This window comes from Cavia porcellus, unplaced genomic scaffold, assembly GCF_034190915.1.
Source record: "Cavia porcellus strain 051 isolate PalLab524CR breed Dunkin Hartley unplaced genomic scaffold, mCavPor4.1 scaffold_14, whole genome shotgun sequence".
In the NCBI taxonomy this organism is placed as follows: Eukaryota; Metazoa; Chordata; class Mammalia; order Rodentia; family Caviidae; genus Cavia; species Cavia porcellus.
Window position 1 is genome coordinate 35,318,968 of NW_026947497.1, and position 18,605 is coordinate 35,337,572.

The 18,605-nt window shown below is 43.2% G+C and overlaps 1 protein-coding gene across 2 annotated transcripts in view; it reads left to right on the forward strand.

Annotated features, from left to right (window-relative positions):
• Window positions 1-430: 430 nt before the first annotated feature.
• The window catches only part of Scoc (short coiled-coil protein), a 33,378-nt gene continuing 15,203 nt past the window's right edge, over window positions 431-18,605 (forward strand). The window contains exon 1 of one of the 2 annotated variants that reach the window (XM_063260800.1): window positions 431-609. In XM_063260800.1, coding sequence (XP_063116870.1) covers window positions 540-609 — 70 coding nt within the window. In that variant the 5' untranslated portion in view covers window positions 431-539. The remainder of the gene's footprint in view (window positions 610-18,605) is intronic. The other variant, XM_063260799.1, reaches the window with a different exon arrangement.

Sequence of the window (18,605 nt, forward strand, 5' to 3'; positions counted from 1 at the left end):
TGTGGACATTTATTTGGGTGGACATTTATCAGTTTCACATTGCGTGACACAACAGACTAACCCTCCTAGTACTCACAGGTTAGGGAACACATCCCCAGGCTGTGCTAGGCCTTTGATCAAATCCTTGAGAAGTCATGTGGTACAATCTTGTGGTAACATCAACAAGAGATGTGATAATCATACAAAATCCATTTCTTCCCCTCAACCTCACCCTACTACTTTCTGGGCAATTACTGCAGGTAACCCGGCTCAAGGAAGCTGTCAAGGTGACACTGAAGGCTGGGTTTGGCATGAAGCCAGCGTACTGTGCAGTGGCCTCTGGTTAAGAAAGGCCTTGTGACTCTTTAACTTGGGACTCTGATCCTTTCCGGTTGACAATGCAATGCTCAAGTGAGACCTCCTCAGGTGGAAAACAAAGAGCTGATCAGGGATCAGATAGTGCCTCCTCGGAGGTAGTTTCCTTATTAATGATTTAACAGGTGCAATCACATGAGGCAGCCACCGTCCTCTTCTCACTGACAGGCTGAACACAGAGCAAGATGGAGGAGGCCTGCAAAGAGGAGGAAGTGGACAGCTCGTTCACCAGCATTTCGCTAGCGGATGACCCAGGTAAGGAAGCAGCAGCCGGTTTCACAAACATGCAATCCAGCAACTGCTGGGCAGTTCATGAAGAATATAACCTTTATTTTTTTATGACAATAGCAAAACATAGTCAGTGGAGGAGACTTCAAAATATACAGCCACAGAGACAGTTTTTAATTAAGAGAGTCGTTTCCTTCTTTTAAATTGATTAAATTTTAGAGGTTCCTGTGATTATGTTATGTGGACTTTTAAACATAAATCAATAAATAAAAATACAAAATGTTTGCTTCCTAAAAATTCAGGAAACACAACCTCAAAATTTTTACTAAGCCTATGACATGATCACCATATTTTTGTTCAGTTAGAGAGAAAAAATCTCTACCTTCTAGAATAATTTGATTGTTTCTGAAAGTGATCTAGAATGTGCTACAATGAATCTTAGGATTATTTCAGAAAATGTCTGGTTTTTCAGCAAGGCAAAGTTTGCAGAGTTTGACCTCGGAGAAGGAAAAGAAACAGAGGGGGCGTGCTCTAAAATGCTGACTGAAGGGACAGCTGGAGCTCGTTCAGTGCTTCAGAGAAAGTAGTGCTAAGTTGTTAACTGGAAACACTTTAAACTATAAGCGCTCACATCCTTGGGCGTGTGTGTGTGTGTGTGTGTGTGTGTGTGTGTGTGGTGGTGGTGGTGGTGGTGGCTGTGGTGGTTCTGTATCCAAATTCCTTTGGCACAACCATACTAAGAAGCCAGCAAGACAGCAGCTCAGCCACGGGGGTTACTGATTTTGATTAACAGAGAGCAGAGCATGAATATTTAACACCAGTTGTTCGGTCACGCAGCCTTGCTCTTCCACTTTCTCCCTAAATGCTTGGATTCAGAAAGCATCTTTCTAAAGTGCAGCCAGACAATTAACAGGAGCCGCCCGCCCGCCGAGGCTGAGCTTCCCTCCCGGCACCGCACAAACCTGCCCGGGCCTTGGGGTACCGAAGAGGAGCTTTAAGAGGAAGGGAGGGAAGGTGCAAGGCACCGGGCTGTTGAAGAAACGGGATACGCTGTCCTGACCGCGCTCTCGCCAGGGTGTTTTAGAAAATGACGCCACTGCGGGAGGAAACAAAGACAGGGAGGCCTAAGTTCCCCAGCTTGTTCTGTGTGCGGGGCGGAGGTGGGGGGATCCCCAGGGCTGTGCGCTCACGCAGAGCCTGCTCCTCCGGAGCCCAGGCTCAGCCCAGGCTTCTCCTGCACTGTAACAGGGGCTGAGCCTGAAGGCGGCGCTGAGCTTTCTGTGATTGCTTTCTCTTTCCACCGCACTGCAACCCCCAACTCTGGCCCTAGGCTTATCTTCTGCCGCTCCCCTAAGGGAGAAATAAAGAAAGGCGCGAATTTACATTCCAGTGCTCTGCCCACTGGGCTGCTGCTGTTTTATCCTGTGCAGGAACTACCCAGGCGGGGCTTGGCACTAAAGTGTTAGATCCCCAAGTTGTTATTATTATTATTATTATTATTTAGATTTTGAAACAGGATCTTGCTAAGTTAAGCTACATTAAGCAAGCTGGGCTCAAACTTTGGATCCTCCTGTCTCAGCGTCCCAGAGTGACGGAACTGTAGGCATAGCACAAAAGATGCCATCCCTCACCCCAGCCAGTATACTTCAGTTGCTTAGTTGCCCAGATAATAGTTCCTGTTCCAGTTCTGATTGCTTCTGTCTCTTAGAAACAGCTGGTCTCGTGATGCACAGTGTGTAAACCAGTCCCCAGTTGGGAAGCCATTCTGCCTCTGTACCTCCTGCTAGCTTATTCTCTTTTTGGGGGGTCTTTTTCGTTTTTATGGTGCCAGGGATCGAACTCACAACTGCCTGCTTGCAAGGCAGGCGCTTATGCCGCTGAGCTAAATCCCCAGCCCCAGCTAGCTTATTCTTATACCGTATCAGCCCTAGACCACGAGAAATCAGAGCCTCATATTCTGGGAATGATCTCATCAGTGCCGATCAGCGTAAATAAATCTGCCTCCAAATCCTGGGGGTGGTTTTGGTGTTTCTGCTTGCCGTTGCAGGCATGTACCACCACCATGGCCAGTTTTGCTGTGATTTTGAGAGAGGATCTAACAGAGTTTCTCACTGAGTCTGAACAAACGGAGTAAACACCGAATAACCTGAGAAATGGTAATCACCAGTCCCTGGCTGGTAGTGAGCTGACACGGTGATTCTCCCTGCTCCTGGTGAAAGCCTCTTTTCCCTTAGACCGAATCGCAACCCCCTAAGGCACAGAAGTCCCCAGACCCTGTACAGCATGCAGGCAGGGTAGGCATGGGATCTGGTGTGAATTTGTGCTGTTTCATTATTTTAAAATGCCAAATGGAAATTGTTCACGTATTTGTGACAAAAACGTGCCAGTTCATTAAAAAGCCATGTTTCTTTACTCTGGAGATTTTTAAAAAAAAATACTTGATGCAGTACTACTGGATAGATCTAGAGGTTCTTGGGATTTGATATAAATCCCAAATAAAAATAGGAAAATAAATTATGACGAAATAAATGGAGCCTGTCCAGTAGACATCATTCAAATTGTGAAGTCTAAGTAAATATAAAACATAGAAAAGGTATTTCTTACATTTTTTAAAAAAAGTTTAGTCCATTTTCTTACTTTATACTATATACTATATGTGTATGCATACATGTTTCACATAGATGTGAATAAACCTATATGAAAAGGAGGCCCAGAGAGGTGAAATGCCTCCCCCAAAATCACAGAGCTAATTAGAGGCAGAACCAGGAATGAAGGAAGGAATTAATGAAGTCCTAGGTTCAATAAATTCATTGGATCCCTGATGCAATGCTACGTTCCAGTTATACTTTATTTACTCTTCACAATATCACAGGTTATTATTGTCCTGTTTTACAAATATTATTGTCTTATTCCACAAATGACAAAACTGTAGCTCTGGCTAAGCATTGGTGGCTCCTACCTGTAAGGTCAGCTACTCTGCAGGGTGCGGTAGGAGGATTTCAAGTTCCAGGCTGACCTGGGCAATTTAGTGAGACCTGTCTCAGAGTAAAGTAGAAAGACCTGGGGATGTAGCTCAGCTCTTCCTGGGATCCGTTCCTCCTATTGTTTGGGAGTGTGAGACTCACAAAACTCGAGTAACCTGGCCCAGACTTTAGCTAGAAAGGGGAGTTATGGACTCTTCAGCGGAGTGTCTGCCTTGTCTTCTGTTTTCTCTATGGACACTGATCAGTCATGACTGTGTTGGTTCATTCTTGGCTCTTCAGGAGCTTGTTGGAACAGACTACCAGTGAAACCCGTGTCTCCTTTATTAAACACTAAAAATAGTAAGATTTATAGGCCTCATGTGTCTGCCGCGGTGATTACCCAGAGAGAACATTGCTCCTGGACGCTAGCTGTTTGAAGCTGCTAAATGTAGAGGCTGGCATAGAGGCGACTGCCTCTGCTTGCTGAATGGACAGCGAGGCTCCGAGCACCCGGATGTTGACTCGCCTCCTCCTTTGCACCCTTCGCAGGCTGTTTTATACTGTTCCTTTTTAAACCACGAAAACAGCAAGATAGAGAAGAAAAGGATGATTTTGCTAACTCAGGGAAAAGGTCAGTGGTCTGGTGGTGGGGAATCACAGGCGTACTTAGGCTTTGACTCATCTTTGGGCTCCTTTAATTAAGCAGTTGCCCTTCTAGTTGGTGTCAGTTCATGAAGACTGGCAGTGCCAGCAGTGATTCAAGCCACAAACCAGTTCTGCTCCATACATTCATTTATAGATGAGTTGGGCAGACTTACAAGCCAGTGCTTCCATAGAAACAAGGTTATAAATGACAGGATTCCAGACCAGACGATAATTTCTAATCTCATTTTCTAACCAATCTGTGTGCCAAGGTGCTCCGGGGCACTGCAGTGAACTCACATGGGGGATCTCAACCTCTATCAGGCACTGCGGAGAATTACTAGCTAGAGATCATTCACACTTTCACTTTAGACTGAGTTACGTTTCTTTCAGTGGCATCTCTTTTGATATTGAGTTCACTGCAGTAGTTAGGATAAAAAGCAAATTGTGTGCAAAAATCAATGTCATGAGGGAATTTTGGGAAGGCTAAAGTTATGCAGTGCCAACAGGTGCACACTTCCAATAAGGACAGGTGCTTCTTGACTTACAATGAAGTCACATCCTAATAAATTCATCACAGGTTAAAAATATCATAAATCAAAATGCACTCAATATGCCTGCTACTGAGCATCCTAGCTTAGCAACAGAACACTAACAGTACTGGCTGTTTCCCTTGCTGATCATTCAGCTGACAGGAAGGGACACCTCTCTGCCACTGCCTGGCATTGTGAGAGTGGATGGTACCACACATTGACAGCCCAGGAAAGATCAAACCTGAAAGTTCAAGGTTGAGTTTCCACTGAGTGCATAGCATAGTAAATGTGAAGTCAAAACTGCAATTTAAGAATGAGATAAAAATGTTTACTTTCAATTTAGATGTGGCATTTTTTCACATGGCTACAAAGTTAGTAGGACATATAAATAGTAGTAGGATGTTTGGATCCAAATACTTAACACAGAACTGCTCCTTGTTCTTGGAGCTTTGAGAGAGAATTATTACCATAGATATTAAGTGTTTTGGCTTGTGTCTAGATGTCCCCTAAAGCCTCATGCAGTCACAGATGGGGCTTTTTGGAGATTACTGGAGGTAGGGTGTGTGCATCTGGGATCAAGGATGTGATGCTGGGATTGATTCAAATTGCAATGCTAGGATTAAGGCTGCCCCTTCCTGGGTGTGAGCACTACCTGCTCTCAGAGTGGGTAGCTTGGATAAGACATAAGGGATGGTGGGTCACTGCTAGTCAATTGTCATTTGTTTAGTGCTTGCTGCTTGCTTCCGTCTGTCCTGCTTTGCCTTGGGCTATTCTCCTCTGCAATGCTGCCCTCTGTCATGCTGCCCTGCCTTGGAAGGAACTGTGAGCTGAAACCTCTGTGAACTGGGAGACAAATACACCTTTGCTCCCTTAAGTTTGGGTATCAGGTATTTTGTCTCAGCAATGAGAAAATAACTGAAACACTGAGTTAGTATTTAGGTTTGGATCTAGAATGTCCCCTAAGAAGCTCGTGTATTCAGTGGTGTGACTTTGAAACTAATCCACTGATGAATTCACAGTTGAATGTGCTGTTAAAAGATGGGGCCTGGTGGGAAGAGGGGAGTTGCTGGGGGTGTAGGCTGAAAGAGATGTCTCCTGCCCTGGCTCCTCCTCTTTCTCTCTGTGTCCTGGCCTCCATGGGGTAAGCACCTGTTTCTCTGCCATGCCCCTCCACATCCTGTTTCTTCCTTGGAGACAACTGACCGTGGACTGAAACCGTGAGTCAAAATAAACTTCTCCTTAAATTGTGGATGTTAAATATTTTGTCTCTGGGATGAAGAAGTGACTGAGACAGAGACCATGAGCCAAACTAGTTTGGCAATCCCAGGTCTACACTGTGTCGGAGCTGAGCTGGCCTCACTGCAGGGACTGTGGAAGTGGGGGAGAAGGGATGCAGCATAAAGACTTCAGACAGGGTTTCTCTCTCCCTCCTGCCTTCTACTGCCCTGGCTTTGATGCCAGTCGGCATCTTAGGTTGCTTTTTCCTCTTTCTCTTCATTCCTGGGCTCCTTTGGGAATCTCTTCCGGTGTGTCCCAAGACCTTGTCCTTGACTACTTTTCCCTCTGGACACACTCTGCAGATGACCTCTCCTACCTCTGATTGCATCCCACCATCCATGCCGCACACCAGACTCTAAAGCAAAAGCTGCAAATGTAGCATCACCAGTGCCGGCCAAGGGGCACGTGGTTACTCCCGCTTCATGCTCTCAATTTCCAAAACAAACCACTGACATTTCAGTTCTGTCTGTGAAGTATGTTTTTCATCATGCATCATTTAAATCGACTAGATATCGCCCTTATCATGGTTTATTTTGAAATGGCATCTCAAGCTGAATTCTTCCGAGGACATCCTGTATTTGAATATTAAATACATGGGCTCATTCTTCAACTCTCACCACCTTTTTCCTTGAAATATACAGTCGTAGGCTGTTTTTTAAAAATGTACTTCTGTACAATTTTAAAGTTAATAAAAATTTTATATACTGATAGTGTGCAATGTTTTGATACCTTGTGAAGTAGCTAAATCAAATTAATATATATGCACACACATCCTCACATATCTATCATTTTTTGCATATATACTAGATCTTTTGAACTTATTTCTCTTGTCCATCAGAAGTTTAGTAACCTTTAAACAGCCTCTCTCTCAATCTCCCTACTCCTCAACCCCTGGAAATTTCCATTCTCATCTTTGTTACTGTGGATTTAATTTTTTTAGATTCCATCTATAAATCAGGTCACAGAATACTTATCTTTCTATACCTGGCTTATTTCATGTAACGTAATGATCTGCAGATTCATCCATGTTGTTACAACTGACAGTATTCCCTTCCTTTTTAAGGGTTGAATTATTCCACCATTAATATATACCACATTTCGTTTATCATTCAGCTGTCAACAGGCATTTAGGTTGTATCCATTTCTTGCCAAGTGTGGACAGCACTGCAATGGACGTGGGAAGCCTTTGACATCCTGATTTCATTTCCTTTGGATATAAGCCCAGTAGCAGAATTGCTGGATCATATAATAGTTTCATTTTTTTCAAAGAACTTCCATGCTGTTGTTCACAATGGTTGTATTAATATCCCCACTAACAGTGTATAAGGGCCTGCTTTTCTCACATTTGTTACTTTTCATGTTTTGATAATAGGCATTCTTATAGGTGTGCTGTGGTATCTCGTTGTGATTTATTTTGTATCTTTCTAATGATTAGTGATCACTATAACATTAGAACATTGTCTAATAATTAGTGGCCATATACCCATTGGCTATTTGTATGTCTTCTTATGACAAATGTCCCTATCGGTCTTTTGTCTATTTTTAAATTGGGTTGTTTTCTTGTATGTCCTATTTAGGATTTAGATATGAGAAAAAAATAGTTTACTTTCATCATTAAGAAAAAAACAGAACAACAATGAATTTTCAAAGTAGATATTTTGATTTTTGGTGCAATTACCTTATTTTTCCATGGTTTTTATAAATGTTCCATGATTTATAAACATTTATAAATGTTTTATAATCATTTTCCATGGTTTTTATAAATTTCCTGTTTTTCACCTTAACCCAGTTTAAATCACAAAAACACAAGGACCCAAACAACACATCTGCAAGACAGATGTGACTGCAGAGCATTCTGTTTCCAAACTTCTGTTCTTGAACCTTTATCACTTCTCTGTATAGCTCTTCTGAATTTCTGATCTAAAATGCAATTGCCTGCTAGATATCTGGATACTACTTAGGCGTCAAATGAAATTACTCCCAGCCCCGCTTCTATTTCCACTCCTATAACCATAATTTTAACGAATGGCCCCACCCTTCACAGTTACTTACCGTAGGAATCCATTCTCTGATAGATCTGGCCTCTCTACTCCGTGGCCACTTTCTTGGTCAGGTCCTCATTACCTCCCCCATAAGCCACTGCCGCAGCCTCTCAGCTGCCCCTCCTGGCCCCACACTGACCATATCACACCAGAGGACAATCAGTGCTTCTCAACCCGACCTGGACAAAGTCCCAGACACTTAGCAAGGCTCTGCAGGTCTCCCATTTCTTACCTCTACTTATCTCTTCGGTGCCACACAGTCTGGACCACACAGCTGGGCTCAGCAGGAGAAACTTGCTGCTCCACTCCATGCACTTCCCGTCTATGGCGCTCCTCTGGGTTTTGTGCCATTTTCTCCTCTGCCTAGAATAAATCCACTCACCTGTGTCTTTTCCTGCTCAATTCCTAGTTATCATTGAGACCCCTTTCAGGCATCGCTTCCTCCAGGAAGCTTTCTTTGATCTTCCTAGCTGAGTTAGATTTCCTCTTCTTTTCCTGAGAATCCTGAATTTACCTCTTTCAGGATTGTTTCACAGCATACTGTTGGTGTGTGTGTGTGTGACTGAAAACCATGGTGGATGCTTACATTTAAAACATTAGAGACCCACTGCCATTTATTGCCCTCCAAATACTAGCTCTTGTTTCAAACACACCCATCCCCTCGTTCTGGACACACTCAAGCAGTTCTGGAAGTCCTCTTTCATGAGTGCCTTTAGTTGCATTATCAGGGCTGCCTCAGTGTCCTGAATTGATTCAAAACATTTATCTTTGGGGAAGAGCCAGACACCACACACTGCCAGATCTGATAAATAAGGCAGGTGAGGATGCACTGTAATGCTCGCATGAACTTGCCTTTCTGTTCCACTTGCAGTGGACAGCAGTTTTATCAGACCTTGTAAAGACACTCATGAATAAAGGAAAGACATACCATGGTGCCTCAAATCACAAACACTTTTATTTTGCGAACAATTAAGTTTATAAACAGAAGCACTTGTCAAAATGTTGTTTTTGTTTGCAAACTCTTCATCAGGTGATGAACACGACTGTGATCATATTTCCCGCACAATCATGAACATGACCATCTTTTCCAAAAACCATAGACCGCTTGTGGACTGAGGTACGTCTGTGCGTGCGTGTGTGTCTGTGTGTGTATCCTAGCTAACAGACTATGAGCTTCGAAAAGACAGCTTGCATTTAAAAAAGTCTCTGCTCACTGTACTGTCTCCAGACATGATACTTAACACTTTTTTTTTTTTTTGCCAAAAATCCTAACTCTGTGTGTGTGGCAGGTCAACACCAGCTGAAAATCAGCTTCTAGGGGAAGCTTTTCTAAATCACTTTTCCTTTGGGGGCTTTCTTTCCATCTCCACTTTTCGATCAGTTAGTTCTGTTTTCAGGAAATATTCACTGGGCACCTACTGTCATATGCCAGGTAGGAGAGAACACCCACTTCTTGGCAGGGTTAGCACAGGGCAATGTGGCACAAAGAACTTGAGCTCGGGAATAGGCAGTGCTAGGATTTGAATCAGTTTATACTTAAAGCAGGCAATTTAACATCATTGAACCACTGAACCTCAGTTTCCCCCACTGCAAAATCACCACAGAAATACATTTTAGATTCATACACACCCTTACAATTTATTTACTTATTTGCATTTATGTTTATTTATTTGCAGTACTAGGAATTGGCCCAAGGCCTTCACACTGATCTACAGCACTTTTTAAATTTTGAGACTGGATCTCAAAATTTAAGTCACCAAGTTGCCCAAGCTGGGCTGGAACTTGTCACCCTCCTGCCTCAGCCTCCCAGAGTGCTAGGATTATAGTTAGCCAAAAGGCTTGAGATGTGTGCAGTCAGCTCGCCTGGCAGTGGTGGTTTCCTGGGGACACGGGACTCTAAGCTGGAAGGGCTGTTGTCGTCCGGATAAGGAAGCTTGGGAAGCAAGGGAAATCAGAGTATGATTCTTCGCTGATAAATATCATAAAGCCACTCCTCCTCCTTAACCTGGCCCTCCTGACTCTCAGTCACTGTGCTTTTTGTCACTCTCCTTTCTGCTCAGCCTGCTTCCTGACTCTGCTTTCTAAAAACAACACCCCCCACTGCCACTCAAAACTGGGCCCATGCAGCTGCCTGGAACATCGGCCAGTGAGCTGCCACTGTCCAGTTGTAATATGCATCCCAGACAAGCGGCACAATTGTGTGTGGCTATGTCCAGGGCTGCTTCCTACCACTATGGGGAACACGGAACAGTATCCCCTGTGTCCGCTGAAAGAGCTTGGGCCTGGAACGCTTTCAGAAGGCCATCTGCTGTCGCCTGGGCCACACAGTACAGCACTTGCTTGAAAAGGTAGCAAGACTCCTGTTCTTTTTTATCTCATTGTGACACAGGCAAAGAAGGAAACAGACAGTGCCCCTCAAGCAGAGAGGAACAGGCGTCTTGTGAGAGAAAGGAGGAGCAGGCCTTTCATTTCTGTGCTCAATGGAGACAGCATTTCTAGCCAGATTCTCATTCCTAAGAGCCTGCTGTTAACAGCTTTGCTGGGTTAAGCATCTCTGATGAAAAGGAGAGCCCCAGAGTGGCAGCCTCATTGCAGAAGTACATGAGGACACAGCAAGCGTCACCTGTGCACACACGCATGCTGGCTGGCACCACTGCTGCTTCCCAGTGTCATCTCTATTTTCCACCCTTTGGTAATTTGGCCATGAATATTAATTGAAAAGATTACTCTCAAGGCACTTAAGGGTATCACTAAAGTTCACCTCCAGTCTGCTGGAAATGTTATCTTTAGTGGAATCAAACAAGTATGTTCACTGCACTACCAATGGCAGAGCTTCCAGCAAATCTTAATTGGCAAGTGGGGTCCATCTAAGTATGGATAATGCCACTGGCAGGGTGAAATAGCTGTTTCTATAAGCTGAAGATAATATGGACGGTGGCATTAGGAATGCCTCCTCTGGCCCAGCCAAAATGTCTAGAGATTTAGCATAAGATATGTAAAAGGAGCTGACTTCTAATTTTTGGCAGCTTCCGAGAGTGGGGTGACTCTGGAATTGCTAGTAATTGTGAGTCTCTTCCTGTGAAAAACCTTCCATCAGAAGACATCTATCTGACTGAAATAAACAATCCAGCATGATGAAAATACTATTTTTAAATAAACAAGCTTGAGAAATGGAGTAATAGGGCAATATCTAAATAGTTTCAGTAATCTAGAGTGTTCTCTCATTGTCTCATCACAGGAGAAGTATTAATATTTTGACTCTTCTTTTAAAAGACAAAACCATCCATCAGCTGCCTTGAGATAGCAATGTATTTGTTCTTTTTTATTAGATTAACAACCACACCAACAACAAAAAAGTGGAAGCTGGATTTTTTTCATATTAAATTTATACATAAGCCTTGTTTTTGTTATTTTTTTCCCCTGGGGAGAACCCACAAGTCAGTCAGTGGTGAGTTTTATTTCCCTGAATTCATGAGCCTGTGAGATGCTGACCTTTCCCAGGTGCTTCCTGTTGAGAAAGAGACACCGTGTCTGTTTTGGACACAGGAACCTTCATTTCCCAGAGGCCCTGGTTAGACTGGATCTCTGCATGTTCTTCCCCATGCAGCGCCCTGTCTGCAAGGCATGTTAGGAATTTGAGGGCCAGAGCCTGGTTTTCTCAGAGACCTTTAAAAGAGGAGGACATCAGTCCCCAAAGGTCAGGACAAACTAGATGAACCAGCTTTCACTGGGCCTCCCAACCCTAGAAGTAGAAATGTTGAATAAGGCAAAAGCTGTGAATGACCCTATTGGAAATTATTAATATTACGCCAATCCCAAAACCAGGGTTATCTCAAGGACTGTCCCAGAAGACATGTTTTGCTTTGCTAGGTGTTTTAGTTACTATTTACTGACTGCTAAGACAAAACACCTGACGCCCAATGTTAGGGAAGGAAACGTTTATTTCTTACAGTTCTTTGGAGGTTTCAGTCCATACTCAGTTGGCTCCAAGCAGGGTACATGGCGGGTGCAGTTCATGGCAGCTACAAACGGCAAGGTGGAATTGCAAAAGAAAGAGGCATGTCCTCCCCCCACCAGTACATCATATCCTGGCTCCAGGCCTAGGCGGGTGTAGCACTCACACCACCAATCCCAGCGCTAGACAGTGAACCAATCACAAACGCATAATTGCACAAGGCTTGGGACCATCGACGTACGCTATGACAGCTAGGTATCTTTTAATATACAGTTTGAATTCTCAGCATCAGAAACACGCAGGGCCCAGTGGCATCCCAAACAAATGGTTCCTGAGAACAATAACCAACCCTGCCACCTTTCGGTGACCTGAGTCTTCCCTCAGTGTCCTCCCTGGGAGGCACACAGTTAAGACCCGTTCTTTTTAGCCTTCTCCCGAGTTACTCATCCTATCCTGCTTCTACACACATGCGTTTCTTTGTCAGCCTCAGGGCTTCCACCCTGCGCGCTTGGCTGTGCACAGGCGTGGTTCCCGGGGTTGGTGGCCTGATGGCAGTGGACACTGTGTGAAAAGCTTGTGCTTTCAAACACGTTCTTCTTCTCTCATCCCTGCTGAGAACCTGCACTACCTTATCGGGGCAGACAAAAGGCTCTGCAATGGTTTGCTCTTCCACGAGAATAGTTTGCTTTCATGTTCATTCTTGCTCACAAGGTGAGTGGGTTTTCCTCAGGTAACAATAACTACTTAGGAAAAGCTCCTTATAAAAATATTTACCGGAGATTTTCACAATGTCTTTATCACTCTTTGTGTTTCTTTTGAAATTCTAAATGATGTGAGCTTCTTGCTGGGTCAGCTGTGCTCTACTTAAGCAGTGGATTTCTGTTCCTTCTGCTTTGAGCCTTTAGCATAACATAAAAATGAGATTTGTGGAACTAAAATGTTATTTATGTATAACTGGTGAGGCTCTTCAGTTTGCAAAGCCTAACTTTGATCCCAACCCTAAATTTCTCAGCCAGTGTGACTCTGTGAAATACTTGGTGATTATCCAGCTACAATTCCCCAGCACAGGCTGTGTTTTGCAGAATTTCTGAAAGAACACTTTTTTTTCTTACTGATACAAATACTAACCCCCTAATTTGTCCATTTTGAAAGTTGGGACTCGAATCCTTTTCCATAGTGTGTAATCATTTGACTGTGAGAAACATTAGGCAAATTCGTAGCTAACTGATGCTGCTATGTTTAATGATTTCATCATCGTGAGTTTTTAAAAAGTCTTTTCTGAGGGAGGCAGAAAAACTAACACAGGTGTTTCAAAAAGATGATTAAAAAGATGTCATTCTAGTTTTCCTGCAGGTTCTCAATTCTAGTGATGATTTGAAAATCAATTTCTTTAGAAATTCCAGATAACTCTTTGGATACTTGTTACTACCTACAAAAATAACTCATCACACATAAAACTAATACTTGAGCCACAAAAATAAAGTATTAGTATTATAAATAGTATCATAAAGTATTATAAATATTTTCTTAGCTAGTCATATCATTTTTGATAAATAATGATAATAACAAATACTAAGAACTTAGCACATGACACATACTGGGCTAAGGACTTCACATTCATGATCTCATTAAATTCTCACAAGTGTCAGGGTATAGGTATCCTTGCTCCTGTTTCTCAGATTGTAAACACGGGCTCTGACAGCTTGGGTGACTTGTGCAAAGCAGATCTGGGATTCCAGCTTGGGTCTAAGTGATTTTGAAACCTTTGCCAAGTAACAATGCCTTGGAATAGACATGACTAGGTAGGTGTCTAAGTAGGTGGTGTGACCACATTCTACTGAGGAGGTGGAAGCAATAAGATGCCTGTAGTGCAGGTATTGAATAATGAAATATGGTCCCCTAGTTATGTTATTCGGCCAGTGTTTCAAAAATACAATCACAGAATCAGAGGGCAAGAAGACCCCCAGAGCCTGCCTAGTAATATTGGAACATGCTCCAACAAGAAAGCTTGAATATAAAACTGTACCTATGCTGTGATTACAACCATGTAAATGTAATTTATGTACATGGACTTGGATGGGAATGGAACCTGGAGAAATGTATCTGTTGGTGTGACGGGATTATAGGTTATTAGATTTTTCATAGTGTTATGCAATCATTTTTAAAGACAAGATCAACACTAGAATTTTAATATAAGAAGTAGGATATTAATCCTAACAAGGATGCTGATTTTGAGGTGCATTTGAAAGCTACCATTGCTCAGATTGCGACCACTCCACCACTGCCCTCTTGCATTTATAGTGACACGTGCAGAATGTTGTCTTAGAAAAATAAAATGGAGAAAGTGGTAAATTCAGCAATAGGACAACGTAAGGCAGCGGGGCTGGGGAGCAGGAAGGTGATAGTTAAAAAGTGTCCTTGCCGCCTGCAGCAAGTTATTTCTCACTCATTTTATCTTTTGTTTTTTAAAAAAATTCAAAGCATAGAAAATTTGTGGAGTATTTTTCCTTTGAATACTCCTACTCATCCGGATTAGTGCTCTCTCTCTCTTTCTCTTTCTCTCTCCCCCTTTTCCATTGTCAAAAACATTGCAAGAAACTTAAAAAGAATTCTCTTTTTCCTAAATTAACTGAGAGTGAATTGCTAACCAAGACTCCATCACCTCTCTATATCTTAGTGCAAGTATCCTATAAACAAGGGCTTTCTCCTTGGCACTCACAATGCAATTAACAAACACAGGAAAACAACAACATACGTTACTGTCACCTAATCTTCAAGGCCCGTTTGAGCTTCACCAGTTGTCCTGATAATATGCTTACATTTAAAGTCCCCAGTTCAGAATCCTGCGATAGCTGTCGTGTTACTTGAGTCCTTTAACCAGAACAGTTCCTCAGTGTATACTTGATTTCCATACTTTCAAAGATTATAGGGCTGGCATTTTGTAAAATGATCCACAACTTGTGTTTGTCTAATATTTTCTCCTAGTCAATAAATTTGGCTATAATATCAGCAAGTGTTTACATATGAATATTGTGTCTTTTGTTTTTCATTGTGGCCTACCAGGTGATTTCGGATTCACCACTGGGGCTATGATCCATTTTTCCTTTAATAATTAGCAAGTACAGCATATTTGGGGAAGAAGTTTTGAGCCTAACAAATCTTCCATTTCACCTCGTCTTATAAATTTGCATCAGGAATAGACTCATGGTTTTCCTGCTTATTAAGTGGTCATATTATAATCCTCAGAATATCCTCAGAGAAGGGGAAGAGAAGAGCAACAGCAATCTTAATTTATAAAATAATTTTTCATAGCTTTATAATTTTAAAATCATATTTTAAGGAAGCTTGCATAGATTCTATCCCCACTCCCTTGAATTGTTCAGTGTCTCACTCACACTCACATCATTTCTTAATTTCCTGTAACATAATCTTCAGATTTATCTTCAACACAGAGCAGAGTGAGCAACAAGGAAAAGCTGAACATTCCTTTATCATTCATCCATTTAACAAAAATTGAGCGGCAGAAACTTTTGTCCACGCTTGAGTCTCGGATGGACCCTGGGAAAAGACAGCATCTGTCTATTGCTGTCACGTGACTGGGCCCCAACGTTGTTGACTTTCTTTTCTTCAGGAGATGGGATGTTTATAAATAATCCAGGCATCGGCTTTCTCACGAGGATCTCAAATGCAGGACTCACATTGGGATTATAACCTCAGCTGCTTCCTGTCATACTCACGGTGGTGAAACCAGGGCAGAGAACCAGGCCAGCCGTGTCATTTCACGGCCCTGATTTTCCTAAGCCCTCCCTCCTTCCGCATTTGTTTTCTGCAGAGGATTTCATCACACTGGGGCTCCCGATCATCAGGTTGGTGGGAAGAGCATCTTTAGTCTGTCCACCTCCCGCCCTCTTTTTCCCCTCTCCATCTTTCCCGCAAAACAGACACCACTCTGACCTGTCTCTGCCCTGTCCCTGTCATCTCTAAATGGCCTTGTGTGGCCATCTCCTCCCTCTGCTCCATCCTCCCCTCTCCTGTCCACTTGCTTAACCTCCTGATCTCTCATCCTGATGTCATCTTCTGTTCCTTCGTCCCTGCCACCATATCCACTGTGGTATCAATGGTTCGAGGGCTTAAGGGTAAAACAGCGTCATACTAGTCTGAATTGAACAATGTTTTTAAAGTTTAAATTTAAAAAATTTTTTCAGCTTTATTATTTTAAGCACTACTTACAATCATGTTGCTAAGTGCATGAACTTTTTACATGCAAAACTGCTGCTAACAATGGGTGTACCGAGCACCCTGGCTCCTTAGGAAGCACTGAGCAGAGGAATCCAGTCCTCTCGGGACTAACACCAGCAAGTTACTTGACCCCTCTGAATGTCAGCTCCCTCAGCCAGATGATAGGTCCACTGCCTGGCTCAGTTTGCTAACAGTGATGCCGGCCCCTGTCAGCAGTCTTCAGCACTAAAACCTTATTGTCTCTTTCGAACATCAGTGGTGGCCAGCTTAGGGTTTACTTGAAGACACTGTGGGCATTTTTGGCTGATCTCTTTAGTCAAGCAAGATAACTTGGCCAATTTGGTTCCCCCAAATGAGGGGCCCATCTCCTGGATGAGTTGGGGGCCCCACGATCTGTCAACATTCTGGAGAAAGTTGGGCTTCTAGGTTCTCGGCTGGTCTCAAGTCTGAATCTGAATAGGATGACCTGAGTAGCATGGGTGGCAGGAGAGCTGGGCGGAGCATTATAGGCCCCACTGGTTTTAGTGTCACCTCTTTGGCTGTCTTAACATTGAGGGCATTTTCATGAGCTATTGGGGTGTCTTCTTTTTGGTGCCCCTAACAATGTATAACGGCAACCTTTGAAGGTAACCAAATGGCAGTCAGGAGATCTAAGATCTCAAAGCTATTCTTGAGCTTTGTTCCTGCTGAGGTTAATAGCCTTCTTTCCTGATAAATGGCCCCATGCACATGGATGGTAGCAAAAGTATATCAACTGTTTGTCCCCATCTTAGGTCTTGAGTAAGGATTATCAGGTTTGCCTGCTGAGATGAAGTTTCCGACCCTAAGCTTGGGCCCATATTACCTCAGTTTCGGTGGTCATCATAGCTCCTGTCATTCGAGTACCTTGAAGGTAACTGCTGTCATTTGTGAAAAGGATGGCTTTAGGCTGGGCAAGCGGGACAGCAGTCAGGTCAGCTCACAGGCTTGAAATGAAGTCAATAATGCCTATACAATTATGTATTGGCATTGAGGGGTCATCATCAGGCAGGAGAGTCACTGGATTGAGGGCAGAGGTAGACAGGAACTCTCCCAATCAGTCTCCATAACATGTGGGGACACTATCTGGAGTCTCTGGCCAAAAGTCAACTTAGTGGCAGTGGCTGCAGCTGTCTGTAGGCAATTTGGCCACCCTGAAGCCATGGGGTCTAATCGCCAAGAAAGATAAGCAACAGGCCTCTTTCAGGGTCCTAGGTACTGGGTTAAGACCCGTTTGCTATCCCATGACTCTCAGCCACATGTAATTGCAAAGGTTTAGCTAAGCTAGGGAGACCAAGGGCTGAGCATTCACAGGCAAAAGCCTGTTTTAAATCATTGAAAGCTTGTTCTTCTAACTCCTGAGGCTCAGACCTTTGGAAGCCTGTTCTGCTGTCTGAGGCAGTGATCCTGAGAGACAGTCTTGGCTCCCCACACTCGTACAGGGGGCCACAGGGCTGGGACAGCACCAAGGCTGGCCCAGAGCAAACATGATCCAGTTTTCTTTTTGACAGCCTTGGGTCCATGCTTGATGGAAGGCAGTGGGCTAGAGTGGGTGAGCACCAGGCTCAGTAGGCTTTCAGTCTCATCCCTGTGCCGAGGCTTTCAGTGAGACATTTCTTCCTCTGGGTCTCACTTTCCACACTAAAACACCCATAACTCCCTGGAGTGTGTATAGCCCTAAAGCCGCATGATCCTGTGAAAAGCCAAAACCACGGCATTAGTAAATGGATGAATATGTGCTATCATCTGTTGGCCTCTTCTTGGTAAGAGAGAATCTTTTTATCTATGTCTTGTACTCTGAGTACTTTGAAGGTAATGATGCACAGTGTATTAACTATTGTTGTTCCCTTATTTTGCTATGAAATGTTTTCACTTTTCATAAAACAAAAAAATTAAAAATTTATGGACAAATAGAAATCATTGTTTTTTTAAATATCTACTCCACAAGCGTAAATTACTCCTAAGTAAAGATGAACTATACTAAAGCAATGCAGTGTGAAAATAAAAACCTACTTTGAATCAATTTGGCCACTAGAGGGCACTAATATACTATTTCAAAAAGAGCAACCACGCTAGTTCCCTGTGGACCCTACCTGGTCATCAAGGTGTTTTCCCTCAGCAGTTGTCACTCAAGGCAATGTTCTGTGTCTGCCGAATGCACTTCAAGAGATCAGAGCCATCCTCGGACCAATATGGAAAATTACATTTTGGGCTTTTCTGCTTTTCACTGGGATGTGAAAAGGGGCAGTAGGATAATTTCATGAAACATAATATGAGCTCTGAGGTGAAAAGACACTGTGGAAATCCAGTGTCCTACTTTTTATGACCTCGAGAAAGTACGGGGCTTGAACAG